General features: G+C 38.0%; 1 protein-coding gene across 7 annotated transcripts in view; it reads left to right on the top strand.

Annotated features, from left to right (window-relative positions):
* mapre3b (microtubule-associated protein, RP/EB family, member 3b) overlaps positions 1-27,090 on the top strand; it is a 72,688-nt gene that overhangs the window by 33,592 nt on the left and 12,006 nt on the right. For 6 of the 7 annotated variants that reach the window (XM_069886543.1, XM_069886542.1, XM_069886540.1 and 3 more), the window contains 2 exons: positions 18,142-18,343; positions 21,256-21,398. In XM_069886543.1, the coding sequence (XP_069742644.1) occupies positions 18,142-18,343; positions 21,256-21,398 (345 nt within the window). The remainder of the gene's footprint in view (positions 1-18,141; positions 18,344-21,255; positions 21,399-27,090) is intronic. The other variant, XM_069886539.1, reaches the window with a different exon arrangement.

The raw sequence follows: 27,090 nt of genomic DNA, 5'->3' as shown, positions 1-27,090 counted from the left end.
AAAGGCATTCTTTTTTGCAGTGATAGATAACCAGTGCTTTGGTCCTGAGCCCGTCAAGGTGTGATCAAAAAACAGCCAGGTGTCTGAATAAAATGGTGGGGGGAGCAGCACAGGACCACAAGAGGTCTAGGTGGATATGGGTGGGTGGGCAGAAGAGAAAAAGCCACAGAAGTGATAATAAAGTGTATTTAATTTCATGATATTTCAAACAAACTTGCTCTGTTTTCATCTTGCTGTAGTGCCATTAGCACTTACCCTGAACCATTACAAGACTGACAGGCAGAAATCCTTTCTTTCAGCTTGACATGACAAGATGTGATATCTGGCAATTGGCATTCACCTTGATTTGCACTATTTCTTAATTGTGGTTGTTTTGCTCTTGTTTTAAATTATATTTTGAATATTTCCAAAAAAGTGACTGACATTCCAAGTTATTGTCCAAGCAGTTGACTTTGACAGTGTTAGTTAATTTATATTTGTTAGGTTTTACAATTTAAAATGTTCCAATTTATATATTTTTTAATCTATTTAATTTGACTATTATTGTCAAGCAATGAAAACCTAAATTTCTACGTTCTAGCTTTAAATGCAAACTTACTTTCTCATTCAATTCTATTTGCACAGTAAATTTGTTGACAAAATGCCTGTACTTGATGCAATAGTTTGTACAATTTAATTTTAAATGGTTTTAATCACAAAGCCATGCTTTTCTTGTTTGTGCTCCTCTGTTGCTTAATGAAAATTGAATTCTAAATTCTAGCCTTGAAAACATTTTAATATGTATCTTTTGATAACTTTAAAGGTAAGATCTTGAAATAATTACGTTTTGGGAAATAATATTTGCTATCTTATGGCTACTGTATCGTCATCCATCTGGTAAGGGAATTGCAGGAACTTGGATAACCTTTCCCAAAATCATTTGGTCATCAGAAAGTGGGCTGAAATATCTTTGAGTTCATTTTAACTTTTAAATTTTATGTAAAAATAATTATGAATGGAAGTGCTTTTTATGTACACATGATGTTGAATACAGCAACAATGAACAAAACAATCTGATGTTATGCTTATATTGCTTATAAATGTATTTATACACAATTCTGTATTTATATGATCCATTAAGACCTCATACTTCCAGAGAATATCTTCAATTTCTATGACCATACATCTTCCATTTTCAGATGATTTGGGTCTGCCATTCAGCAACAGAAATCACAGGATTCCTCAAAGGCTACATGATCTCTCTCACAATGTTGGTTTAGCTAACATGTCAGTCTTGATTCCTCCCACTTTATTCCTTATTAGTGTAGTGTGGTGTCTCTGTGAAATGTGGAAAGATGTGGAGTTAGGAGGTGAGCATCTTGATGCAGAGTAAACAGATTCACTCCTGCACCTTGTAGCCATGGCTGCTGGTCCAGTTTAGTTTCTCAGACAAGGAATTACTTAGGTTTATTTTTCTCAGTATGGAGACTTTTATCCTCATTTCTAAATGATCAAACTCTTATTCTGGGAATATATCCCCAGCCAGGATCTGAACCTAGTCTACATATGCCCTTTTTGGACTGGGATTATCAGCAATCTTATTATTGGGAGTACCATAGACATTCCTGCTACAAAATTCCTTAGATCGATTGGGAGAATTAGCAAACCAATGTCAGTCTGCATTGGGTGCCTACATCCCTAACATTTTATCTCTGATCATGGTGAACTAGATTCAGTGGATGGTGACAAAGTTCCCATGCCTGACACTAGTCTTTTGGAAGAGGCACTGTATTTCGTGTCCCCATCACAGCAGGAGATTTACAGGAGCACAGAAAAATGTATCAGTAACTCACCAACTTATGGAAATTCTCATTCCTTACCCTTTATAATGGACAAGAAATATTTAAGACTACACCGTTTCTTTCATCTCTACAACTGAAGCATGCAGAGGCTAAGGGCAAACAATGGAAAGTGATCACACCTTACCATACCATCTGCCTAGTCAGGCTTCACCTGTGGCAAAGTTTGGATTCAGCATAAACTCTAGTTAACTCAGACCCACAAAAGTGCATTGGAAGCAAGCCTCTTGGACTGCCTATGAAGATGACCAGGTTTAATATCTATACTGGCAACCCCTCTCAATCTGTTTGCTAATCTCTTGTGTTAGTGAGATCATCTCCCTCTTACTCTTCTGACTCCAATGTACATTGGCCAGTCTTCCTCAGCCTTTCCTCGTGTGCTGTTTCCTAAAACCAAGGAACCAATCTTTCGAATCCATATTGCACTAAATCCAAGGCAAATATATTGTTCTTTAAATATGGGGGCCAAATCTGCCCACCATATTTTAAATGAGGTCTTATGAAAGCCCTATAGCATTTCTTTTGGTTTCTCCTCAAAATAAATACCATTAGCTTTCCAAATTGTTTGCTTTCTATATCTGTATCTACTGATATCTCAGTGGCACAAGGACAGGTTCTTCCCCACTACCATCAGATTCCTGAATAATCAATGAACCAAAGACACTGCCTTAAATTTAAATGGTGTCTTATGATCAAGGACATCAAATCTCTTGGAACATGTATTTCCCAGTTACTTGTCATTTAACAAATATTATTTTTATACTCTTTCTTTCAAAGTGCATATCATATTTTCTTATATTTTTACTTCACCTGCACCTTCTCATGCATTAATATACTGGTCTATATACTTTTGCAGACTGTGTATTTGTATCTTCCTTCCAGTTCTATTTTAAGCATAGTTTCATTTCTTCAATAAATTTGAATTTCTTACATTTTTAGCAATTCATTGCTGGTTAAGGATTGCAACACACTGATGCCACTTTGTAGTGCATTTATCACTTGATTAGAATTGTATTTCTAGGCATGTTTTTCCATATGATTCAGTAATATAAATTGTAAATTGCTGAGAATCTCAGTAGCATTCCACTCATAAAAAAACAGGAAACTACATCTTTAAAAACCTCAAAATTGATGACCACAACGGCACTTCAGCAAGTCTGATCACCTGGCTGTACTTCTACTACCGGTGTACAAGCAGAGTCTGAAGACCACAGCACCAGTTGTGAAGACAGCGAAAGTATGGTCGAGGGAGGCAGAGGAGCATCTGCAGGACTGCTTTAAATCAGTGGACTGGAACATAGTCAAGAACTCATCCTTAGACTTGAATGAATATGCAATAGGTGTCGCCAATTTCATCAAGACCTGCATGGATGAGTTTGTGCCCATGTGCACATACCAGGTTCCCCAACCAGAAGCCCTGGATGAATCAGAGAATTTGCAACCTGCTGAGGCTGAGAACAAGATCATTTAAGGCCAGGGATCGGGAACTTTACAAGAAGTTGTGGAAGCCCATCTCTGAAGCAAAATGGCAATTCCAGAGGAAGCTAGAGACAGAGACAGATACATGCCAGCTCTGGCAGGAAGTGCTGGCCATTACAGCCTACAAAATAAGGGTGAACACTTATAGATGGCTGTAATGCTTCATTCCCTGATGAGCTGAACACCTTTTATGCCCACTTTGAGAAGAAGAACCAAACAGTGCCTACTAGAAACATTCAAAAGGTTGAGGATCTTGTGATATTTATCTCTGAGGGCGATATCAGAACATCATTCAAGAAGGTGAACCCTCGCAAGGCATCAGGCCCTGATGGCATACCTGGCAGGGTACTGAAAATCTGAGCCAACCAACTAGCTGGAGTGTTCACATACATTTTCAACCTCTTGCTGCTGCAGTTAGAGGTTCCCACCTGCTTCAGAAGGGCATCAATCATCCCAGTAACCAAGAAGAGTAGTGAGATCTGCCCAGTAGCACTAACTTCTGCTGTGATTTCTGCTTTGAGAGGCTAGTCATGGCCAGAATTAACATGCACCTAAGCAAAGATCTGGACCCACTACAATTCATCTATCGTCACAATCGCTCCACGGCAGATGCAATATCACTGGCTCTCCACTCAGCTCTAGATCTCCTCGAAAACAGCATTTCATACATACTGCTGTTCTTCATCGAATACAACTTGGTCTTCAATACCATTATTCCTTCAGTGATGCAGAAACTGCAAACTCTAGGCCTCTGTACCCCCCTCTCCCCCAACCCGGTGCAACTGGATCTTTGACTTTCTCATCGGAAAACAACAGTCAATACAAATTGGAAACAACCTCTCCTCCTCACTGATTATCAACACAGGCACACCCCAAGGATGCATGCTTAGCTCACTGCACTACTCATTATACACCCATGACTGTGTTGCCAGGCACAATTCCAATGCTATCTACAAATTTGCTGATGACATCACAGTTGTTGGCAGAATTACAAACAGCAATGAGGAAGCATACAGGAAGGAGATAGATCAACTCTTTGAATGGTGTAACAACAACATCTTGTGCTCAATGTCAGCAAAACCAAGGAGATTAATGTGGGCTTCAAGATGAAATCAGGGAAACACAACCTGGTCCTCATCAAGGGCTCAGTAGTGCAGAGAGTCAATAACTTCAAAGTCCTGGGTGTCAACATCTCCAAGGATCTGTCCTGGAGCCTCCACGTTGATGCAATCATAAAGAAGGCTTGCCAGCAGCTATAGTTTGAGAGGTGCCTGAGGCGATTGATTATGTCACCAAAGACTCTCGTAAACTTCTTCAGGTGTATCATGGAGAGTATTCTGGCTGGTTGCGTCACTGCCTGTTATGGAGGCACCAACTCTCATGACAAGAATAAACTCCAGAGGGTTGTTAATTCGGCCTGCAACATCACAGGCACCAGACTTCAATCTATTGAGGACATCTGCATGAGGTGGTCCTTAAAAAGCAGCCTCTATCCTCAAAGACCCCCGCCATCCAGGACACGCCCTCTTCACTCTGCTAACATCGGTAAAAAGATATGAGCCAAAAGACAAGCCCTCAGTGGCACAAGGACAGGTTCTTCCCCGCTGCCATCAGATTGCTGAATAATCAATGAACCACAGACACTGCCTTACTTTTCATGCACCATTATTTTTATGTTTTTCTTGTAAAATGGTTATAATATGAATGTTTGCACTTTGATACTGCTGCAAAAATACTGGATTTCATGACAATAAAAATTCTGATTCTGAGAATAAGTTTGTGAAATATGATTTTCTTCCTTAAGCCACATTGGTTCAGCTTCAGCATAACACGAGATATTTTATGTTTGGCTAACAGATCTAAAGTTTTGATTTTTACCCTTTCTTCCCCTTCAGATTTCAGTTTCATTGTCACAATACATACATGACATCACATAAACTGTAAACAGTGTAAACAAATAAAAGAACTGTAAACAGATAATGAATGTAAAGAAACTGTATAATGCAGAGATAACAAAAGAAAATCAATAAAGTGCACAAGAGTCTTTAAATGAGTCTCTGATTGTTGTTGAGGAGTCTGATAGTGGAGCGGTAGCACCTGTGCCTGAACCTGGTGGTGTGAGTCTTGAAGCACCTATACCTCTTCTAATGGCAGCAATGAGAACAGGCTGTGCTGGGTGGCATGGGTCTTTGATGATTGCTGCTGCCCTCTGATGGCAGCGTTCCCTGTAGATGTACTCAGTAGTGGGGAGAGTTTTGCCTGTGATGTCCTAGGCTGTGTCTACTATTTTTTGGAGGGTTTTATGCTCAGGGGTATTGGTGTTCTCATACCAGACCATGATGCAGCTGGTCAGTACACTTTCCACCACACCTCTAGAAATTTGCCAGGGTTTCTGGTGTCATACTAAACCTCCACAAACTCCTGAGGAAGTCAAGGCACTGACATGCTTTCTTCATGATGGCATTGGTGTGTTGGGTCCAGGAAAGATCCTCCAAGATAGTGACTCCCAAGAACTTAAATTTGCTCACCTTCTCCACCTCTGATTTCCCTAATGATCACTGGATTGTAAACCTCTTGCTTTCCTGAAGTCAACAATCAGCTCCTTGGTTTTGGTGACATTGAGTGCAAGGTTGTTGTTGCACCATTCAGCCAAGTTTTCAGTCTTCATCCTGTATGCTGACTAATCCCTTTCCTTTATAAAACCCACTACCAAGGTATCGTTGGCAAATTTGTTGTTGGTGTTATTGTCGTTACAGAATTGTAGGTGTAAAGTGAGTTGAACAGGGGGATAAGAACACATCTCTGTGGTGCTGCGGTATTGATGAAGTGGTGATTTCTTGATGAAGTGGCACTTTCTTAAAGAGGTGATAATTTTGCTATTTTGCAGTTAGAATTGAGGGAATTTTGGAAGGTGATGAATAAAATAGTCAGTGTACCTGCCCTTTTGAGAACCCTGGGGCACAGCCTATCATACAGTTGACAATATCTTTAAATATTTTAACCATATTTCTTAATAGGTTGTGTGCATAATGTACAGTATCTTCTTCTTCTTTTTCCTCATCATTCTTTCCTTCCAAATATCTTGCCATTTCTCAATTTGTTAGCAATAAATGTCAGTTTTTCTTTTGTCTTGGGTGGTCCTTGAACTCTCTCTATTGCAATAAATAAATGGATCACATCTATTGGAGTTTTAATTTCTTTGTCAAATGTTCTTTTATTGTATTATGAGGTCCCATTTTAGTAAAATGGGATTATCAATGTAAAGAATAGTATTGGCAGGTGGTCACACTTAACAATCAATATTTCACACAAGCACCATCACAACATAAGTTACAGCCCAGCAACATGTCAATACATTGGAAGAATTGAGGGAAGGCTTATGGTGAATGTCTGCCAAGCTGCCTGTCTCCCCTCTGGCAAGCCTTGCTATACTAACATTGGCTGTGCATTACCTCTACTGTTAAGGACACTCCCCTTGGGTATAACTCTGTATGCATCTATTGTCTTTCATTATTGTACCATGAGTTTCTGCTAATAAAAGCCATGATTATTGTTTGACCACATCATCTTTGTCTACTTCATCAACTGGCACTTCAATTTTATTAGCAGAAATGGATACAGCACTCAAGCCAGAGCGGCTGATAACCAACCAGTCTGCCCCAAGGGCCAGAGAAATTTTCAACCACTGGATTGCTTGTTTCGATTACTATATGGCTCGAAACAACGTGGTCAATGAGGCGATACAGTGGGGCCACCTGAACTCTCTGCTAGGTGAGGTCCCTTTCATCGTAATGCAAGGAGCTACCACTCTGGCTATAGCCCGGGAACGTCCGTCTGCTTACTATGCAGCGCCACGGAACGTGGTGCTTGCTCGACACCAGTTGCTGACTAGACACCAGAAACCCAGGGAAAGTGATGCTGCCTGTGCACTGGCCCTCGACTCACTGACAAATGAGTGTGATGTCAGGGCAGTCAATGTGCAACATCATCAAAATGCCTTGAAGCTGGATGCTTTTGTCAACGGGATTGACTCCAGTTACATCCGACAGAGGCTGCAGGAGACGGAGCCCTTAACCTACGACCGGGCAGTCACTCGAGCCAAAACACTGAGAAGTGCCATGCGGTCCAGTGAAATGCTAGAAACCAAAAAGGAAACATCCAGGAGTGCTGGAACCCCCAAAGGAAAGAAAAGGGTGAACTCCTCACTTCTGTGATAAGAGCTGGCACCCCAGACAGAAGTGCCCGGCTCGATTTGCTACCTGCAGCTATTTTGGGAAACTCGGCCACTTCGCTAAAGCGTGTAAGGTGAAAAGTACTCCCACTGATAAGAAGAAGAGAAGCACCAAGAAAATGCATTCTGGAGCTGCAGGAACGGAAGATAACTATGAAAAAGGGGAATCTTCAGACGAGTAAGCTGAATCGACTTCAAGTGATGGCGAGGTGAGATCCCTGTGATAGCTCAATTGACTGTAAAGCTTGGGGGATGTTACGGACTGGAACGGTCAACTATGAAGGGGGAGGTGAATGGCGAGACTCTTCATTGTCTAATAGACTCGCGGAGTACTGACAGCTACATCCACGAGAAAGTTGCCAGAGCCTTAAATTTGCGGAGATATCTAGTGAACCGAAAGATATCGATGGCTTGTAGTAAACTTACAAAAACTGTTCAGGACAAGTGTAAAGTTACTTTAAATTTGCGGGGACATTGCCTTGCTGATGTGTGGCTCTTTATTATGCCGGAGCTCTGCACCCCTGTGTTACTGGGGTTAGATATTCAATCTCAGATGAACAGTGTAATGTTAAATTTCGGTGGGCCACTATCCACAGTTACCATACCCCGCGCTAGTTACTGCAGTCTGTCCGCATTAAAGATCAAAGCTCCTTCCCTTTTCAGTGATTTATCCCCTGAGTGTCAGCCGATTGCCACTAAGAGCCATTCTTACAGCAAAGAGGATCGTGAGTTTATCAAAGCAGAGATCCAGAGACTGCTTAAAGAGGGAGTAATCGAACCTAGTCAGAGTTCATGGTGGGCCCCAGTGGTAGTCATGAAAAATCACACTAAGGGACGACTGGCTATTGACTACAGCCAGACAATCAACCATTACACTAACCTGGATGCCTACCCCTGCCACGCATCAATACAAAGTATTCTCCACTATTGACCTCAAAGCAGCTTATCACCAAATCCCCATTAAGAAAAGGGAATGGCCCTATAAGGCTTTTGAGGCTGATGGGGGGTTATACCAGTTTAAAAGGGTACCTTTTGGGGTCACTAATGGTGTGTCCATGTTTCAGGGGGAAATGGATAAGATTGTTAGGACGTATGAGTTACAGGGTATGTTTCCCTATCTGGATAATCTCACTATCTGTGGGAAAACACAGGCTGAGCACGACAACAACTTAAACAAATGGCCTTGAAGGCTTTCAAGAGAATTAAAGCTGTTATTGCCAAAGCTGCACTCTCATCCATTGACAAGGATATCCCATTCCAAGCGGAAACTGATGCCTCAGATTGTGCCTTGGCAGGAACCCTTAATCAAAAGGGCAGACCTGTGGGATTCTCCCGCACGTTACGTGGACCTGAACTTAAACATCCTGCCATTGAAAAAGAAGCCCAAGCTATTATTGAAGCTGTTCACTACTGGAGACACTTTCTAGCTGGCAGAAAATTTACTCTTGTCACTGATCAGAAATCTGTAGCCTACATGTTCAGTACTAAACACAAAAGTAAAATCAAGAACGATAAGATGGCACGCTGGCGAATAGAACTCTCAACATAATTATGAGATCCAGTACAGACCGGGCAGGTTAAATGATCCCTCTGACGCATTGTCACGATCTGCTGCTGGTGCTCAGCTGGAGGGGCTAAAAGAGATCTATAGCAGACTGTGTCACCCAGGAGTCATGAGGTTATTCCACTGCATAAAGGCTAACAACCTTCCTTACTCTCTGGAAGAAGTCAGGAAACTGTCTAAAAGCTGTCCCGTTTGCGCAAAATGCAAACCGCAATACTTCAAAGCTCCGGAGGCCACTCTCATCAAGGCATCCCAACCTTTTGAGAGGATTAGCTTAGATTTTAAAGGACAGTTTCCAACAACAAAAATGTATATTTCCTTACTGTAATTGACGAATATTCCAGGTTTCCCTTTGCGATACCCTTCCCTGACATCTTGTAAGCGTCTGTCATTAAGTCACTTGACCGAATTTTCAGCATTTTTGGTTTTCCCAATTACATTCATACTGATAGGGGCTCAGCATTCATGAGTGCTGAACTGCGGCGAGCCCTGCTACGGAAGGGGATTGCCACCAGCTGTACCACGAGCTACAACCCGCAGGGCAATGGGCAGGTCAAAAGGGCTAATGCTACAGTCTGGAAGACTGTTAATCTTGCTTTAAAAACACATGGTTACCCTGTTACCTGGCGGCAGGAGGTGCTGCCTGAGGTGCTACATTCTATTCGGACATTATTGTGTACTGCAACAAATCAAACACCTCATGAACGTATGTTTGCCTTTCCTAGGAAATCAGGAACTGTGATGGACTGGCCAGCCTGTTTATCTGAGCCTGGAACCGTGCTCCTGAAGAGCCATGCTCGGGCACGTAAAACAGACCCCCTAGTCTAACCAGATCAGCTACTGCATACCAACTCCAACTATGCTCATGTTAAATTCCCAGTCAGGAGTACTGACACTGTACCCCAAAGAGATCTGGCCTCGCCTGGTTCGCCCCTTCCTCGCACCCCTACTCAGAGTGAGCCTGAGAGATTGGGCTCACCCCCTCCAGCCTGTGACCCCTAGTAAGCTTTCAGATGGCCATGCTGAGCCTCCACTGCCTCACGCTGGTGATTCTGGTATGGGTCCAGAAGTCAGTCCTTCCCACTCTACAGACCCAGGATCTGTACCAGTTTCCAAGGTTGCAAAGGAGCCACCTGTTTTGAGACGAAGTACCAGAATTCGTAAACAACCTGATAGGCTGACATATTCATAAGACATCTCATTATATTTCGATTCCTTGCTAGATACTGGTGTATTTTGGCTGTTAGAGTATTCTCAATGTCAAACATGGTATCCATGTATCGTTTGCTTCAGTCTTTCCTAGCAGCTGTCCTTTTGATTTTAACCCTTCTTCTGCTGGGGGGGGAGACTGTAGTGAATGTCTGCCAAGCTGCCTGTCTCCCCTCTGGCAAGCCTTGCTGTACTAACATTGGCTGTGCATTATCTCTACTATTAAGGACACTCCCCTTGGATATAACTGTATATGCACCTATTGTCTTTTATTATTGTACCATGAGTTTCTGCTAATAAAAGCCATGATTATTGTTTGACCACATCATCTTTGTCTACTTCATCAACTGGCACTTCAAGGCTTGTCACAGTCTGTTCCAGATTCAATATATTTGCAAAGACATTGTGATTTTTCAAGGGAGAACCATTCTGACTGCTGAAGAGAAAACAGCCTTTTTGAAGCAGCTCTTGTGGCCGGTTATTTTTATGGAATTCAGAGCAGAGCATGCTCTGAATGACTGGGTCTTTTCAGTGGATTGACCAGTTGCTTCATTTAGTTTGTGACCAACAATGGTGGTCACTTAGAGAGACAGCTTATTTTTGAGTGTGACTAGCAGTGAAGGTCACTTGGAAAGACTGGTGCCAGGGCTTGGAAGCTTCGTGGAGGCCACCCAGTTTGAATCTTGCCTACAAAAGGACCAGGAGTGTTATGATCACAGTTCATGTGGATGGACATTTCTTCAAAGGCAACACAAGAAGTATTCATGAGTCTGTAGCAGCGACATCTCCAGTCTTCCCATCAGTTCAACATTAATTCTGGGCATCATATTTCAAATTCAACACTGAATTTGAAAGACTGAACTTTGAAGTAACTTTGTAGATTTTGTCCTGGACTATAATGGTTTGGGAATATAACACACACACACATACATTTGTGCATAGTTGGGGATAGATTTAGTGTTAAGGATAGTTCAAAAGTTAAGATTACAGTTTAAGAGTTAGAAATAAAATTAAGTGTTTTAAAATTAAACGCTGTCTGGTTCATTGTTTATTGCTGCTCATTACGCACGTTTTGTAACAATTGTGATTGTTTTTTTTAATGTTTGCCTTTGACAAACTTAAATCTATTTCCCTAAATTGCCTTCATCAACAGCATTTGGCTTTGCTTTGTGCTTTCCTTTTAAATCCTCACATGTGCGGAATTATTTAGATTCTGAACTCTTAATTTCTGACTCTTCTGCACCTCTCAAACAAATTGATATGTTGCAATTACTTTTGGTCAGAGAACTTCTTGGTGTGAGATTACTAATGAATCCTGTTATACAATGCAAGGTAAATTTATACAATAGAAAAACAAAACTATACTGTCCTTATTTGGTATCTTGAAATGTTGCAGGAAATGGTTTGGTAACATTTATGTAAACAGCAAACTACCTTCACCAATTTTATTTCTTACTATTTTTGTAAATTTCTCATGATTGTTTGTTTTCTATACACAAGCTTTTTTTAAATTATTTCTTCAGTTGTGTGTTTGCGACTGAAACCTAAGTTTCTATTGTTACGATCCCAGAGGACCCCAAAACCCAGCAGCAATAGATATTCACCAAGACAAATGGTTTCTTAAACAAAAGTTGCTTTTAATTATCTTTAAACATGAAAACAGAATCACACTTTAACTTATCACTATTAATTTTACTAACCTAACTTAACCCCTTCTAACTGCATGTGTATGTAATGTGTGTATAACTTCAGAATAATTATTTGATTCATAGTCCAATCTCACTTCTCATTCCTCCAAGTTTACTGGTTGCAGGCAATTCTTATACTGTGCACAGAATTTAACATTTATAAAGTTCACCAGGATTTGGTGTTTGAAAGATAAATGGTTACTGCTCAGGAAGGTTCTTGTCGGTTTTCAGAGAGAGATTTGTTGTTCGCTGGACACCCACAACTGATTCCTTTTAGTCAGCCACTTCAGTATCTTGCCGAACAAAACTTTTCCCATCAGGGTTCTCCAGATAATAACCTCTTTCTTTCAGGTCACCATAGAGTTCCTTTTTGTTTCACTTATTTCAAGCGAAACATTAGGCAGCCAGTCCTCTCCTCTTGTATGAACCACAAGGGTTTTGACCAGGTTGAACTAAGCCCTCACAACCCGTCTTCCAAATGGGGTTTTCCAGAATCTTGCCAGCTTGTCCTGTTCCAGTCCCAGCTGCTGCTGCTGACTGTAAAACTGCAATACTGATCACTCTCCCCACCCCTCTCTCTCAGAGAGAAAGCCTGTTTTCCTCTTCCTGCTCACAAAACCACATGATCCTCTTAGACCAGCAAGTTCCACTGCAGACAGCCTGCAGCTCTGATGAGTTCTTTCATCTGTTGCTTTTTTGTAAATAACAATCCATTAGTGAACTCCCTTGGTGCTCCCCAAAGCTTTTGCAGAGGCTCTTGGCACCAGCCTGTCTAGCATGAGCAGAGCTTCAGTATTTTAAATAAGATCTGTTTTTTTTAAAGTGTTTGTATGTGACCTAAACTTAAAAACCTGCCAATTTATCTCCAAAAAACATATCTATAAACAATACAAACACCACATAATCTGTCGCACCATTCACAATGTCCTATATTAATTCTCACTGCTGGCTATACTGCTATTATATGCTTTTTATGTTTGGAGTTTTTATCTTTTTTTATGATCGGAGTTGCCCATTTTTCCTCCTTGTACACTTTTTAAGTGTGAAGTAACCTGAACTATTTAATTATTATCATGATCTAGCTCTGTGTCAGCTATCAGGAGAAATTTGTATGTATTTGCTTCATTGCTTCATCTATTGTCTACAAAATCTTCTTGCATTCAGATGCAATATTTTATAACCATATTTTCTCTTTTTTATCAATTTCATATTACCATTAAACACATGACTTTCTTCTCTCATTCTACTTAACATGAAGGCAGCTACTACTTGGTGCTATTTTCTCCTTCCTTTTAAATCTAAAATATTCCCTTCATGAATTCTGTTCCCTTCTGCAATATGGTCTCCACAAATGCATCCAAAACATGAGATGGCTTGCCATCTTTATGAGATAAGCTGAGGTTACATTATATTTAAAATTGAATTTCTGTCTACCTAGAGTATCTCCTGCAAATTAGTGATATATTTATCACTTCCTTTTAGCATATTATGATTTTTGTTGTCAGAGCAGAAGAGCTGAATAGTCCATTAACCACAGGTATTAAATTCACAAAGCAGCACCATAAGGAAAGGACTTCCTGGATATGACTGCTTTGCAATTTTTGAAAGTTTTTGATCACTGAAGTGAAATGTATATATCAACTAAAGGCATTGAATGATCATTGAATGCCAAAAATGTTGCCTGCAGTTTAGAATCTAAACAGTAAACATAATAGTTGTGTTTGGTACATCAAGACAGTTCTGCCATTTGTTGGTGATAATCTGGAGGCAAAATAATTCTCTTTTCATGTTCCTTTTTCTCTCTCTTCAATATTTTACTAAAGGTATCATATCTTTTTGAAAAGGCTTTTATCATGTGTTTGTGTAAATGAGAGCCCAAGTATTTTATAGTCTTAGTTAATATTATGTTTGATGAAATGCACTTGGAATTGAGGTGTATTTGCAAGGCCTATTTTGGTATTGGTTCTTCCTCATTCTTCAGTGGTATTTTAACATCTAAATATAGAGCTTTGGAGATATAATGTGATAGTTATTATTTTATCTTAACTTTTATGTAGTTTACTCTTGAGATCATTTGAGACCTTGGATTATTTGGCTTTTTGGTACTTATTTTTGCTTGGGAGTGAACCGATGTTTTGTTTGGTGCTGTAAATCATTGTACTTTGGCATTCAAGTGCAAACTTCCTTGCACCATTTTATTAAAAGCTATTTCAAGAATGTATTTCTCTTAAATTCCGTCATCAGATGTTGATTTCAGTATTGACTCTTAACATTTTAAGAAGAGACGTATACAAAATGGATTGGAACAAGGGACAACAGTTTGCTTCTTTGAGATCGTTCTCTTCGATGCTTCCATCTCCAAGAATTGTGGAAGGATAAAATAATTTATTTCTCTCTTTTAAGATGTAAGCTGTTTTTGGCAACTTACAATCAAACTTAGAGGTTGTTCTATGAAGTCTTTGGCTTCTGAATTGATCATTGCAAGATTGGCTGCATTCCTGTCACTTGGGAGTGTCGTGATGCTTTTTCGAACACTATTGTTTGAATATATTTGCAAAGGCAAATACAGCCTTTGCAATATCAATTCTGTAAATTGGTATTTAAATCAATTCACAGACTTGCCCATCTCCATTTTTTCACCATCTTGATATAATTGTCTATATCTGGAGAATAAAAAAATGAGGAAGAAAATATGATAGCCCATCTTTAGTATTGAAGCTTCCTCACTTATATTTTATCCTCTGAATTAAGAACTTCTGCCTTCCCCGTTGTCTTCTTGCTGATTTGAAGTACTTGGAGGTTGATTGTTAATTTTATTTAATTTCTCCTTCGTTATACCACCTCGGTCTACTTTTCAGCCACCTCTGTCAAAAAAACCTAAGGAGGGAATCGATATCGATGACTTGTGTACAGTGTGGGAGTGAGGGAGATCACATGGCTGTTACGAGGAGATTGTTAAAGGACAGAGTCCTGTGATTTCCCCCATTGGATGACAGACCTGTTTCATCTGTATGTGGAGGATAAACTACATTGAAATCAGGAGGAAACCTCATAAAGGTAAGTTATGTTTCTTTGAACACTTCGGCAGCAGTATTTCAAACTTGCCATATTTCAAAAACTCAGAAATGCAATTTGGTAATATCATTGTTTCCATATCACGTTCAGGAGTGAATTTCATTTGGTCAAATATATATACATGAGTAATTCACTCCATTGATCATATGGCTTCTTCTATTTTCATGTTCCTAATGAGCATGCAATATCATATGATGTCAACAAAAATTTCTATTTTAAAATTATTTATGAACTGATGCATTTGGTTAGGAGTTAATAAGCTGTTACTGCAATTGCCCTCTGATTTTGGGTGCAGTTTTACCTGGATATGCCAATTTTAGATTTTTTTTAAGCATTGGGTTTCGTCAATTTAACCACATTTTAGATTCCATGTGCAATAATGTAATGTGTTCAGGTCTATAAGCATTGAAATTTTTTGCATATCCACATTTACTTTTCAATGAGTATATTATTTAATCACAATTGAAGCACAAAGTCCCACTACATTACTAGAGATGTGATATAATGATGAAATCAGGAATTTTAATTGTGTGTTGCCATTATTGATTTGTTCTTTCCAAAACTGCATCCTTTGTACCCAGAAAGACAAAGGTAGCAAGTACATAGGAACACCATTTTCAAATTTCTGAATCACACACCACTGTCAAAGAGCTAGCATCTATGCTAGTTTCAGATCAATTTGCCCATGCAGCATGTTGTTAACAAAAGATTGACTGTTAGTTTATCTCTTAGTTTATATTTTGGTTTACTAAAAATTACTTTGATTTATATGAAGAATGCAGCCAAATGTGGAAAAAAAATCTTGTGACAAAATAATTTTCTGAATATAAATTTAAGGGGATATTCAACAAGGTGTAGTTTCACTTGAAGGCTAATTTGTTTATAATCTGTTTAATATTTACTTTGAATGTCCTTATATTTTTAGTCCTATCAAATTTTAGTTTGTTTCACATATTCATTGTACATTTAAGGAGGAAAATCTCAATTTTTAAACCTGAAAAATTAATGGCCTTGATGTTACTGATAGTTCCATAGGAGACCGTAGGAAGTTACTGGAGTGCAGGAGGCAGCAGCTTCAGAAAAGACAGAGAGATCCACAATCACTTGATATCTCTGGAAGGACTCTTTTGCTTCTCTTTCTTGCGTTGATACTGGAGCTGTATGCATAGTGTTTTTTTTTGCGTGCCTTTAAAAAAAGAAAAAAGGGGTTTATTATTTTGTGCATGGCAATAAATAGATTCGTGTTTCTAAAGCATGTGCCTTTTTTTGTATGAATATATTTGGGAAAGTCTGATCTCTGCTGGTAGTATCTTAATTGCATTCTGCAACAGCAATTGGCATAGATCCCATGGATATTATACAACAGCAAGGAAGAAACATATGAATATGAAATTCTCATTTTTTAATTAATATTTTCAATATTATAGATGATTTTATTTCTATATGAAATACATTTTAAAAATCTCTTTTTCAAAGTTTTCAATTGTTTCAGAAACAATTGAAAACTCTTGAGAGCTTTGATAGATTGTGAAGCAAGGGCGTGACTTTGCCACGTTAAGCTTCTTCGGAAGAGTTTGTTTGGCAGGGCTTGTTCTGGCCTATCAACATTCCTTAGTTGAATCATGCTAAACCATGGCATCAAAGAGCTTTATCAGGTCAATCATAGTCAGCAAAATTACCTTTCCAGATGTCAAGCGAAGTAAGTGCTCCAGATTGATTTAGTTCTGAAGCAAATGAGGTCTGAAGCAGACCTCATTCTGCAAAATCCAGCCGAGAGGAGGACTTGGCTGTAATACATTCCTTAACAATAATACATACCATTTATTTGGAACCAAAATAGACTCTTGAAATTAACTGCACATTATTTTTTTGAAGAGTATGCATACATTTGTTCTTGAAGTTGATCGTCTCACAGCCACTCACTTAAAGGTATATAAATCACTCAGGCTTACAATTGAAGGATCCCCTTGTTATTACTTTTGGGAATGTAAAATAGCCAGTGATGTAACTTAAGAATATTATGGGGAAAGAAAAGAAAGAATCCATGTGGGAATCCAGATTATTCCCATTTATTGTAGCCATCACCTTTTTGGTGGTAAACAAGTTTTGATTTACTCATCTGATATTTTATCACTTCCATAATCGTCCGTCAAAAGTCTATTGTCGAACATTGCGTAGTTACATTTTGAAAAATCAGGTTAAAGAAAGTCATTTTTTTCACAAACATGGCCACTATTTATCTGGTTTATAAATCATGGATTTATTTTGTTTTTATTTTGAATAAAATATTGCATTACATTCTACTCTAGATGTTTTCAATACATTTTCCTGTGTATCTCTGCTGTTGACCTGTTGCAGTTTCTCAATTTCTGGAATTGGGTGATTAGTTTTCAATAGTCAATACTCTCTTGGAGCTTTTCCTTTTCTTATAACAAAGAAGGAGGCCATTTGGCCTGGTGGGTTTAATCTGGCTTCCTGGGTGAAATTCCTCCATGCACTTAGATTTCTTCCCCTTAGTCAAAGTTGTGCTTAATTGGTATCAAAAATGTATTCCTTGCTGTTGGTTAATGGCAAAAGAAAAGAAATTTGATGTCTCTATGAAGGAGAACAAGTTACAAAGATGTAAGGAAATGAAGTGGGGATAAGAGACTGGTGGATTTCCCTTGGGAGGTGAGATAGACCCTATGGACTGTCTCTGGGAGTAACTAGATCTTCTGGAAGAAACTCACATGGCCATGAAGATCCCATCAGAAATTGAGGTCAAATGCCTATCTGTGAAGTTGTGAGGCAGCCACGACACTGACTGCTGCACCACTTGCAATGTTGCTTAAATTGTTTCAATAAAGAAAACAAAATGAAGTTGGCTCATATTTGAAATTTAAAAAATAAAGTGTCTTTCCATTCAAAACATTTGTGGCATTGAAGCTTTTAAGGAGGCAGATGTGTTGAAAATTTCAAAGGATTAGATCTGTACCATTGGCAATGGATTGTAACTTAATGTGAGGGTTTAAGAACAAATAAGATGACAAAAATTATATTTTTACTTCTTTTTTCCAGATTATTCCAGTTGAAAGACTAGTGAAAGGAAAGTTCCAAGATAATTTTGAATTTGTTCAATGGTTCAAGAAATTCTTTGATGCAAACTACGATGGAAAGGAGTACGACCCAGTTTTGGCAAGACAAGGACAGGATATAATTCCACCACACAACCCAGGTGAACAAATATTCAACAAACCGAAGAGACCAGTGGGCACTGCAGGTAAATTCATGATTACCTGTTTGGTTATGGATTTTGTTTCCCCTTTGAGCATCTGCAAATGATAACTGATTATGCTCTCACTTCATGTGTTGAGTTGTATCCAAAGATTGAGTGTTGAAGAGGAATTCATGCATATAATGGACAAAACAAATCCATGAAGTTAATGAAATGGGGGATATTTCATTGCAGCGATCAATGCTAAATTGATTACCACGTGCAAAAAAGCATTTATTTGGAAAAAATAAAAAGAATATTAGTACATATAAAAGGAACAATAAAGTACGTAAAGTTAATTAAATTCAGTGCAAGAAGACTGACAGCATTTATCCTACTCTTGCGGATAAAAGAGGAAGGGAATAAGTACAAAAGCAGGCATGGAAAAGAGAATAATGATTAATGTTGGACAAGTCGAATACAGATCTCTGATGAGAGCTGTGAGGTAAGTGAAGTAACATATCTAGAACGGAGGAAACTCAACTTCAACTTTGAGTAGCTGCAGTCATGGAAGTAGCAGGCAAAAATATTTTTAGGTAATTCATTGAACCAAAGACAATTACAGCACAGAAAACAGGCCCCTTTGGCCCTTCTAGTCTATGCATGTCCTCTGGTTTGTATCTCACCTACCCTTAGTGGAAGTAGCCTATCTACATTTACTCTCTCTGTACCCCTCATAACTTTAAAATTCCTCTATCAAATCTCCCCCTTATTCTTCTACATTCCAAGGAACAAAGTCTAACCTGTTTAACTTCTCCGTGTACCTCAGTTCCTGAAATCCAGGCAACATCCCAGTAAATCTTTCTGCACTCTTTCTATCTTATTGATATCTTTCCTGTAGTTAGGTGATGAAAACTGCACACAATTCTGCAAATTTGGCCTCACCAATCTCTGGTACAACTTTAACATAACATCCCAACTCCTATACTCAATACTTTGATTTATGAAGGCCAATATGCCAAAAACTCTCTTTACAACCCAATCCACCTGTGACAGCTCTTTCACGGGATTATGTATCTGTTTTCCCAGATCCTTCTGTTCTACCAAACTCCTCAATGGCCTACCATTTACAGTGTATGTCTTTTCTTGGTTTGAAGATTAAAGTTAATGCATAATAAGCAAAATAATCTTTGGATTATATTGTGGTGGCTTGGTTATGGAAATACAGACTCATAATTTTTTAAAAAACAAGAAAATCTACCAGGATATTGTTGAATATTGAGGGTACATTGAAGCTAATTGCAGGTTTAAGATGTACTACAAGGTGAACGTCAAACTCCCATCTAATCTTTCAATGATCATCTCTATTCACTTGGCAAATGAATGTTGAAAAAAATTTTGAGTAAAAAAAAACTACTGTGAAGCGAAAGAAATTACCAACAACTTGACAGTTATGCTGAAGCGAACAGAAGTCTGGGATGATGGAGGTTCCAGATGAATTGTCATGTAAAATGCAATTTATGATATTGATATTACTCAAACTTCAATATAGTGTTTGGATTAGACACTGTATAGTTGGGCTGAAAACATTGGCAAGTATTCAGTCAGGTATTGGCTTGGTAGATGGAAATCATGTCCTTGTAGTCATAAAATGAGGACTCAGGCTTACTGTTGATATTTGTGCATCATAATCTTGAGAGTAATAATTTGTTTCTTGGGGTTTGTGATTATGTCATCTCTCAGCACTAAAAGTTCCCGTGGTTTGTATTGGGGAATCTTTTTGGTTGCATGCAAAATGTCTGTCTTGAGTCTGTTCCCAAATCAAGCAGTGTCTCTTAGATTCTCCTTTGTGTTTTCCTTTGCTCCAGTTCTGCAAACTGCCAAGAACTTGATTTCCTTCTAATTCTGGGTGTTTATTAAATTCCTGTTTTTTTCTCATTGCATCATTCTGGAAACTTTTTCAGCACTGAACTCTTTCGTTCCACTTTGCATCTCTACCTCATTTCCTTTTGTGATGCTTCCCTCTCTCTTCTTACCTATTAGTGATCATGTTCTAATGACCTCTCCTTTGATTCAATACATTGATATGAATAAAAAAACTTGGAAATAATATTCTCAATTTTTTTTTAAAAAGGAGTCTTTAGTGTTAGTGATTTTGAATGGATGGAGGCATTTCTGTTAAATCTCTAGACTCTGGCCACTTTTAGCCTTTCATTTTATATATATATATATCTTCTTTGGCTTGGCTTCGCGGACGAAGATTTATGGAGGGGGTAAAAAGTCCACGTCAGCTGCAGGCTCGTTTGTGGCTGACGTCCGATGCGGGACAGGCAGACACGGTTGCAGCGGTTGCAGGGGAAAATTGGTTGGTTGGGGTTGGGTGTTGGGTTTTTCCTCCTTTGCCTTTTGTCAGTGAGGTGGGCTCTGCGGTCTTCTTCAAAGGAGGTTGCTGCCCGCCAAACTGTGAGGCGCCAAGATGCACAGTTTGAGGCGATATCAGCCCACTGGCGGTGGTATATATAAGACTGGGACAATGGGTAAACCTTTACAGCATGAACAAGCTGGTGGTAGGATATAAAAGCAGTCCAATTAAACCAGGACACGGAGTATATGCACTTGCTGGTAGTCCCACAAACAGGTACACGGAGTATATGTGCTTATTGGTAGCCCCTGAAAACCGGAATACGGAGTTCAAAGGGTTACAGGGGAAGAAATTAACAAAGTTAAGTCAAAGAAAGATGTCATGTTGATGACTGACTTTGACAACTTGCTTGTCATAAACTTGAATTTGGGTGATGAGGTTTGCACAGAGGGTGAAGCCAAGAAAACAAAATGCATACTCAAAATAGAAGATAAACTACTTAGATTAATAAAAAATCAAATATTTTACTGATCTGAATTTTGTTCTGTCGATGTTAATCTTTGAATGATTACATTTGAACTTGTGCTTAAATTATTTTTGTCATTTCCAATTTAAGTGCCACAGAGAACATCTCCAACAGCACCCAAGATTACGAGAACACCAAATGCACCATCCTCGATGGGTATGAGGAAAGCCCATCATCTTTCTCGAAATGGAGCTAGTGATGCAGATGCCCAGATAATTGAACTAAACCAGCAGGTGGGTGTTGTAGAAATTCACATAATTGAATGAAATAGAACCAATTGTAAATTTCTACTGCAGACTGCATAATCTGTATACCTTCTGAAAAATAAGTTGTCATCTTGTTGATCTAAAATTTATTTTTCTTTAATTTCTTTTCAAAATATTTTATTGATGTTTACATTATGCATAATTGAACAGTACAATTATAAATTGTATTGTAAAATTTGAGAGAAAAAAAAAACAAAAAAAACTTAATTTAGAAAAGGAATTTCCTTAAAAGGAAAAATAGAATATTTTGGTATAGAACCATTTAAAGCTAAAAGTTCACTTTTATGCAGACTAATATAAGAAAGCAAAACTAATACGCTTGGTAAAGAAAAATCTGGATTAGATACAAAAAGCAAAAGATCATCTGCATATAAGGAAACTTTATGTTCAATGCCATTCCGATGGATCCTTATAAAATCTCTACTTTCACAAAGAGCAATTGCTAGAGGTTATAATACCAAGTCAAAAAGTAATGGACTTAAAGGACAACCTTGAAAAGTACCCCACTGAAGATTTAAAAGTTTTGATTGCTGTAAATTAGTAAGAATTGAGGCAGTAGAACATAAATATAATAATTTAATCCATTCAATAAAACATGGTCCAAAATTAAATGTTTCCAAAATGGCAAATAGATAATCTCATTCCACCTGATCAAAAGCCTTCTCTGGATCTTGAGAGAGAACACATTCAGGGCCAGGAGTGGAAGATAATATGATGAGCCCAGAGGACCCCAAAACCAAGCAGCAATAGAAATTCACCAAGACAAATGGTAACTAAAAAAAAAAGCTACTTTTAATTTTCTTTAAACATAAAAACAGGATCACACTTTAACTTATTACTATTAACTTAACCTAACTTAACTCACTTCTAATTCTAAGCGCACATGTAAGTAATGTGCGAATAAGTTCAGAAAAGCTCTTTTAATTCCCAGTCCAATCTCACTTCTCCAAGTTCTCACGTATCAGGCAATTCTTATACTGTGTACAGAATTTAACATTTATGAATCTTCTCCAGGCTTTGGTGCTTGAAAGGTAAATGGTTACTGCTCAGGAAGGTTCTTGTTGGTTTTCAGAGAGATTTGTTGCATGTTGGACACACACACAAACTGATTCCTTCTGATCAGCCACTTCATTGTCTTGCTGAAGAAACTTGCCCCATCAGGGTTTTCTTTCAGGTCACCATAGAGTTCCTTTTTGTTTCCCTTATTTCAAGTGAAACATTATACAGCCAGCCATCTCCTCTTGTATGGACCACAAGGGCTTTGACCAGGCAGAACTCAGAACTCACAACCTGCCTTCAAAGTGGGGTTTCAAACAAGCTTGGCATCATGTCATGTTCCATTCCCAGCTGTATAACTGAATTCTTTCTCTCTCTCTCTCTCTCTCTCTCTCTCTCTCTCTCTCTCTCTCACTCACTCAGAGAAAACCACATGACCCTCTTAGAACAGCAAACTGCATTCAGACAGACTATGGCCACTGGACCCAATCTTCTGAGTCCATTCATCTGTTGCTTTCCAAAACAATAATCCAATTAAGAACAATAAACAATTCACACCTACTTGTGAAGTCCTTCAGCAAAGCAATTTCCATTGTCTTTACAAAGGCATTGGGATCCTGGACTGTCTGGCTTGAGCAGAGCTCTGGTATTTTAAATGAGATCTGTGTTGTGAAGTGACCTACATATCTATATACAATATAAAATACAACATAACCCATCACAGCAAGTATAAAATATTCAATAAACAGTGTATATTAAAATTAAAATATCAGCTTTTAATAAAATCGGTTTGATCTTCAGAAATATTCTCCAATTTATGGGCCAGTATTTTAGACAAAATCTTCATATCTACATTAAGTAAAGAAATAGGCCTATAAGAAGCACATTCAAATAGATCCTTCTACTTTTTTCAGAATTAGAGAAATACAAGCTTCATTAAAAGATGATGGAAGATCCCCTTGTTTAAATGAATAATTAAGCACAGAACTTAATTGGGAGACAAGCAATTTGAAAAAAGATTTATAAAATTCCACAGGGGACCCATCAGGTCCTGGAGATTTACCAGATTGTAAAGAGGAAATTGCAAAAAGTATTTCCTCTTGAGAAATAGGTGCCTCCAGACTCGTACATTTATTCTGAGAAAGCATAGGCAAAATAAAGCGATCCAGAAAATCCAACATTGAAGTACTATCATCATTTGATTCAGAAGTATTCAATCTGGTATAGAATTCTCTTAAGGTATCAATTATTTTAGAATGGTCAGTAGTACATATGTGTACCATCTTCCATGTGAATCTTATTAATTCATCTCTTAGTAGCCATTTCTTTCAATTGGCCAGCCAAAAGCTTAGCAGTCTTTTCACCATGGATGTAGAACTGATTCTTACTCTTCAATAGTTGCTGTTCAATGGGATAAGTAAAAAGAAGATCAAATTCAGTTTTAAATTCAACATATTTAATTTGTGCATACTGGAAATCAATTTGTTTAATCTGATTAATTAAATCTAATCCTACCTTATTAATCTTCTTTATATTAGCTGTATAAGAAATACTTTGCCCTCTCAAATATGCTTTCATAGTATCCCAAACAATCAAGTTAGAAGTTGTTGGAGAAGAATTTGTAGTGAAGAAAACTGAATTTGCTCTTGCATAAAATTCAAAAAAAATCATTATCTGAGAGTAAAGTAGAATTAAAATGTCATTGCGTCTTTGTAAAAGAAATGTCAAGAAAATTCAACGCCAAGATAACAGGAGCATAGTCAGATATCACTTTTCCTTGATATTCGTATGATTTGGTTAATGAAATCAATTGATTATCTATTAAAAATATGGAATTTCAAATCAAATGGGAGAAAATGTTGAACAATTGGATAAAAAATTTAATGTATAATGTTCTCAATTCTGGAAAAGTGAAGAGAATATATTAAATAAATGAATTGTAATTCTTTAATATTTATCCAAACCTTAATTAGATGAAATTGTGAAAGTCAGCCATGGAATTACCTTTTTGATACATAGATTTATCTTTTCTTTATCCTTGGATAAATGTTTAGATTTTTAAAATTTTAAATTAAGTTTGTTAAAAGACATTGTCGCCTTTCTGACCATATTGCCTGCTATTTCCATCAAAACTGCAAACTTTTGTGGAAATGAACTTGATTTTCTGAAGGACAAATGGTTGCAATTTACATAAGGAAAACCAAAAACATGTTGCCAAATACTTATACTGGTTGGTAAAAGCCTGGCCGCTTCTCATAAAGTCACGATACACTCTTGAATGACAATTAGATGCATTTTGCAGCCCCTGTTTTGCACTGTGGTGTTTGATCAGTTATCTGTCAAAGTAATACAGATCCAATTGAACACATTTTCTCTTTCTTGCATTTTGAGTGAACAACACAAAAACACTTTAATTATAATAACTGCCCAAAATAACAAGTTTGGAGTACCTTAGCAGGAGAACTTGATTTAACATATATTTTTACAAGAATTATGATCAAATCTCCAAAGACATCCCAAGTTATTTTATCTTCTAGAAAGAAACGGTCTTGCTCAGAAATCCTCCTACACATGCTTCATCCCTTAACCACTGACCAAATCTGTGTAACTGCTTTTTCATACAACTGTATCTTGCCTTCTGACAACCTATAATTTCTCAATTTTGTGATTCAGTTCTGTGATTTGTGTAAATCCAGTAATTTTTCATCAATACTTTAAAAAAAGACATTGGTATCTTGATATACCAGCTTCCAGGAGAATGAATGTAATGGTCCAGATCATTCCAGACCCAGATCATCCACTAATACTCTCTGAATGCAGAGGACCAGGTAAACTGATCACACCAGAGCTATTTATCAATCTATTCAAATAGTTGCATTTATTTAAAAAATTGTTTAAAACAACATACAATTTCAGTTAAAAACAACGAAAACAAATGAAAATTGTTAAATATTAAACCACATTTGCATATACCTATATAAAATAATCAAACTCCACTCAAATGAAAAGTGATTCTACTCAAATGAAAAGTGATTCTGCTCAAACATAGACTCTTCCTGGGAAAAGACTGGTAGCTCCATTTTAAGTACATCCTAATGGTCTCCATTTTAAGTACATCCTAATGGTTTCTTCATGGTCCACTGTAGCAGACATTCAGAACCACTAACGTTTGAGCTTCATGCATGTGGATTTCCATGATTGACAGTGCAATTTGTGGAAGTCTGAAGTGCTGAGATGTAAATAGCTGTTAGCCAACTGTTTGCTTCAGAATTCTTTTCATGCCCATGCAACGTTTTTGTTGAAAAGTGTTTCTGGAATTTCCATCTATTACGAGCCCGGAGGACCCATAAACCCAGCAGCAATAGATATTCACCAAGACAAATGGTTACTTAAACAAAAGTTGCTTTTAATTATCTTTTAACATGAAAACAGAATCGCACTTTAACTTATCTCTATTGACTTATTTAACCTAACTTAACCCACTTCTAATTCTAAGTGCATGTATATGTAATGTGTGTGTAAGTTCAGAAAAGTTATTTGGTTCACAGTCCAATCTCACTTCTCATTCCTCCAAGTTCACTGATTGAAGGCACAGAATTTAACATTTATAAAGTTCACCAGGCTTTGGTGCTTGAAAGGTAAATGGGTTACCACTCAGGAAGGATCTTGTCGGTTTTCAGAGAGAGATTTGTTGTTCCAGGACATCCACACTGATGTACTTACATCATCCACTCCAGTGTCTTGCTGACTAAACTTTCCCCCTTAGGGTTCTCCAGATGCTAACCTCTTTCAGGTCATTACAGAGTTCCTTCTTGTTTCTCTTATTCCAAGTGAAACATTAGACAGCCAGTCCTCTCCTCTTGCATGAGCCACAAGGGCTTTGACCAGGCCATCTTACAAATGGGCTTTTCATAAGCTTGCCAGCTTGTCCTGTTCCAGTCCCAGCTGTCTACTGGCTGTAACACTGCACAACTGATATCTCTCTCTCTTTCTCTCTCTCTCTCTCTCTCTCTTTGAGAGAAAGCTGGTTTGACTCTCTCTACTTGCAAAACCACATGGCCCTCCTAGAATAAGTTCTCTTCCAGACAATCTGGGGCTTCAGCAAGATCTTTCATCTGTTGCCTTTTGTAAACCACAATCCATTAGTGAAATCTCTTGAGCAGTCTTCAAAGCTCTTGCAAAAGCTCTGAGGCCCCAATATGTCTAGCATGGGTCAGAGCTCCAGTATTTTAAATAAGATCTGTTTTAAAGTCTTTGTATGTCACCTACTCTAACAAACCTTTCCCAATTTATCTCCCAAAGACATATCTATATACCCTGTCACACATCCTAGTGAAAGGAAAGTAGATAATTTTCCTAACCTTTCTGTATGTTCACAAAATTTTTTTAAAATTCCACTTCCCTGACCAGTATTACTAAGTATTTACATATTTGCCAGGAGGTGTTGGAAGCGAGTGTAATCGTCAAGTTTCAAAGACATTTTTGACAGATGGATGGAAAGGATGAGAGGGATATCAGCAAAATGCTGCCAACTGGGACGGGACTGGCTTGGGTAGACAACATGGTTGGCAGGGACAATTTGAACCAGCAAATTGTGTTTTGCATTTGACCCTAACATCTGCATATTTCCTTGTTTAACTTGAGCTGCAGATCTGTTTCAATG

Source organism: Narcine bancroftii, chromosome 6 (assembly GCF_036971445.1).
Source record: "Narcine bancroftii isolate sNarBan1 chromosome 6, sNarBan1.hap1, whole genome shotgun sequence".
In the NCBI taxonomy this organism is placed as follows: Eukaryota; Metazoa; Chordata; class Chondrichthyes; order Torpediniformes; family Narcinidae; genus Narcine; species Narcine bancroftii.
Note: the sequence above shows the minus strand (reverse complement) of the source record. Positions and strands in the feature narration are given on the sequence as shown.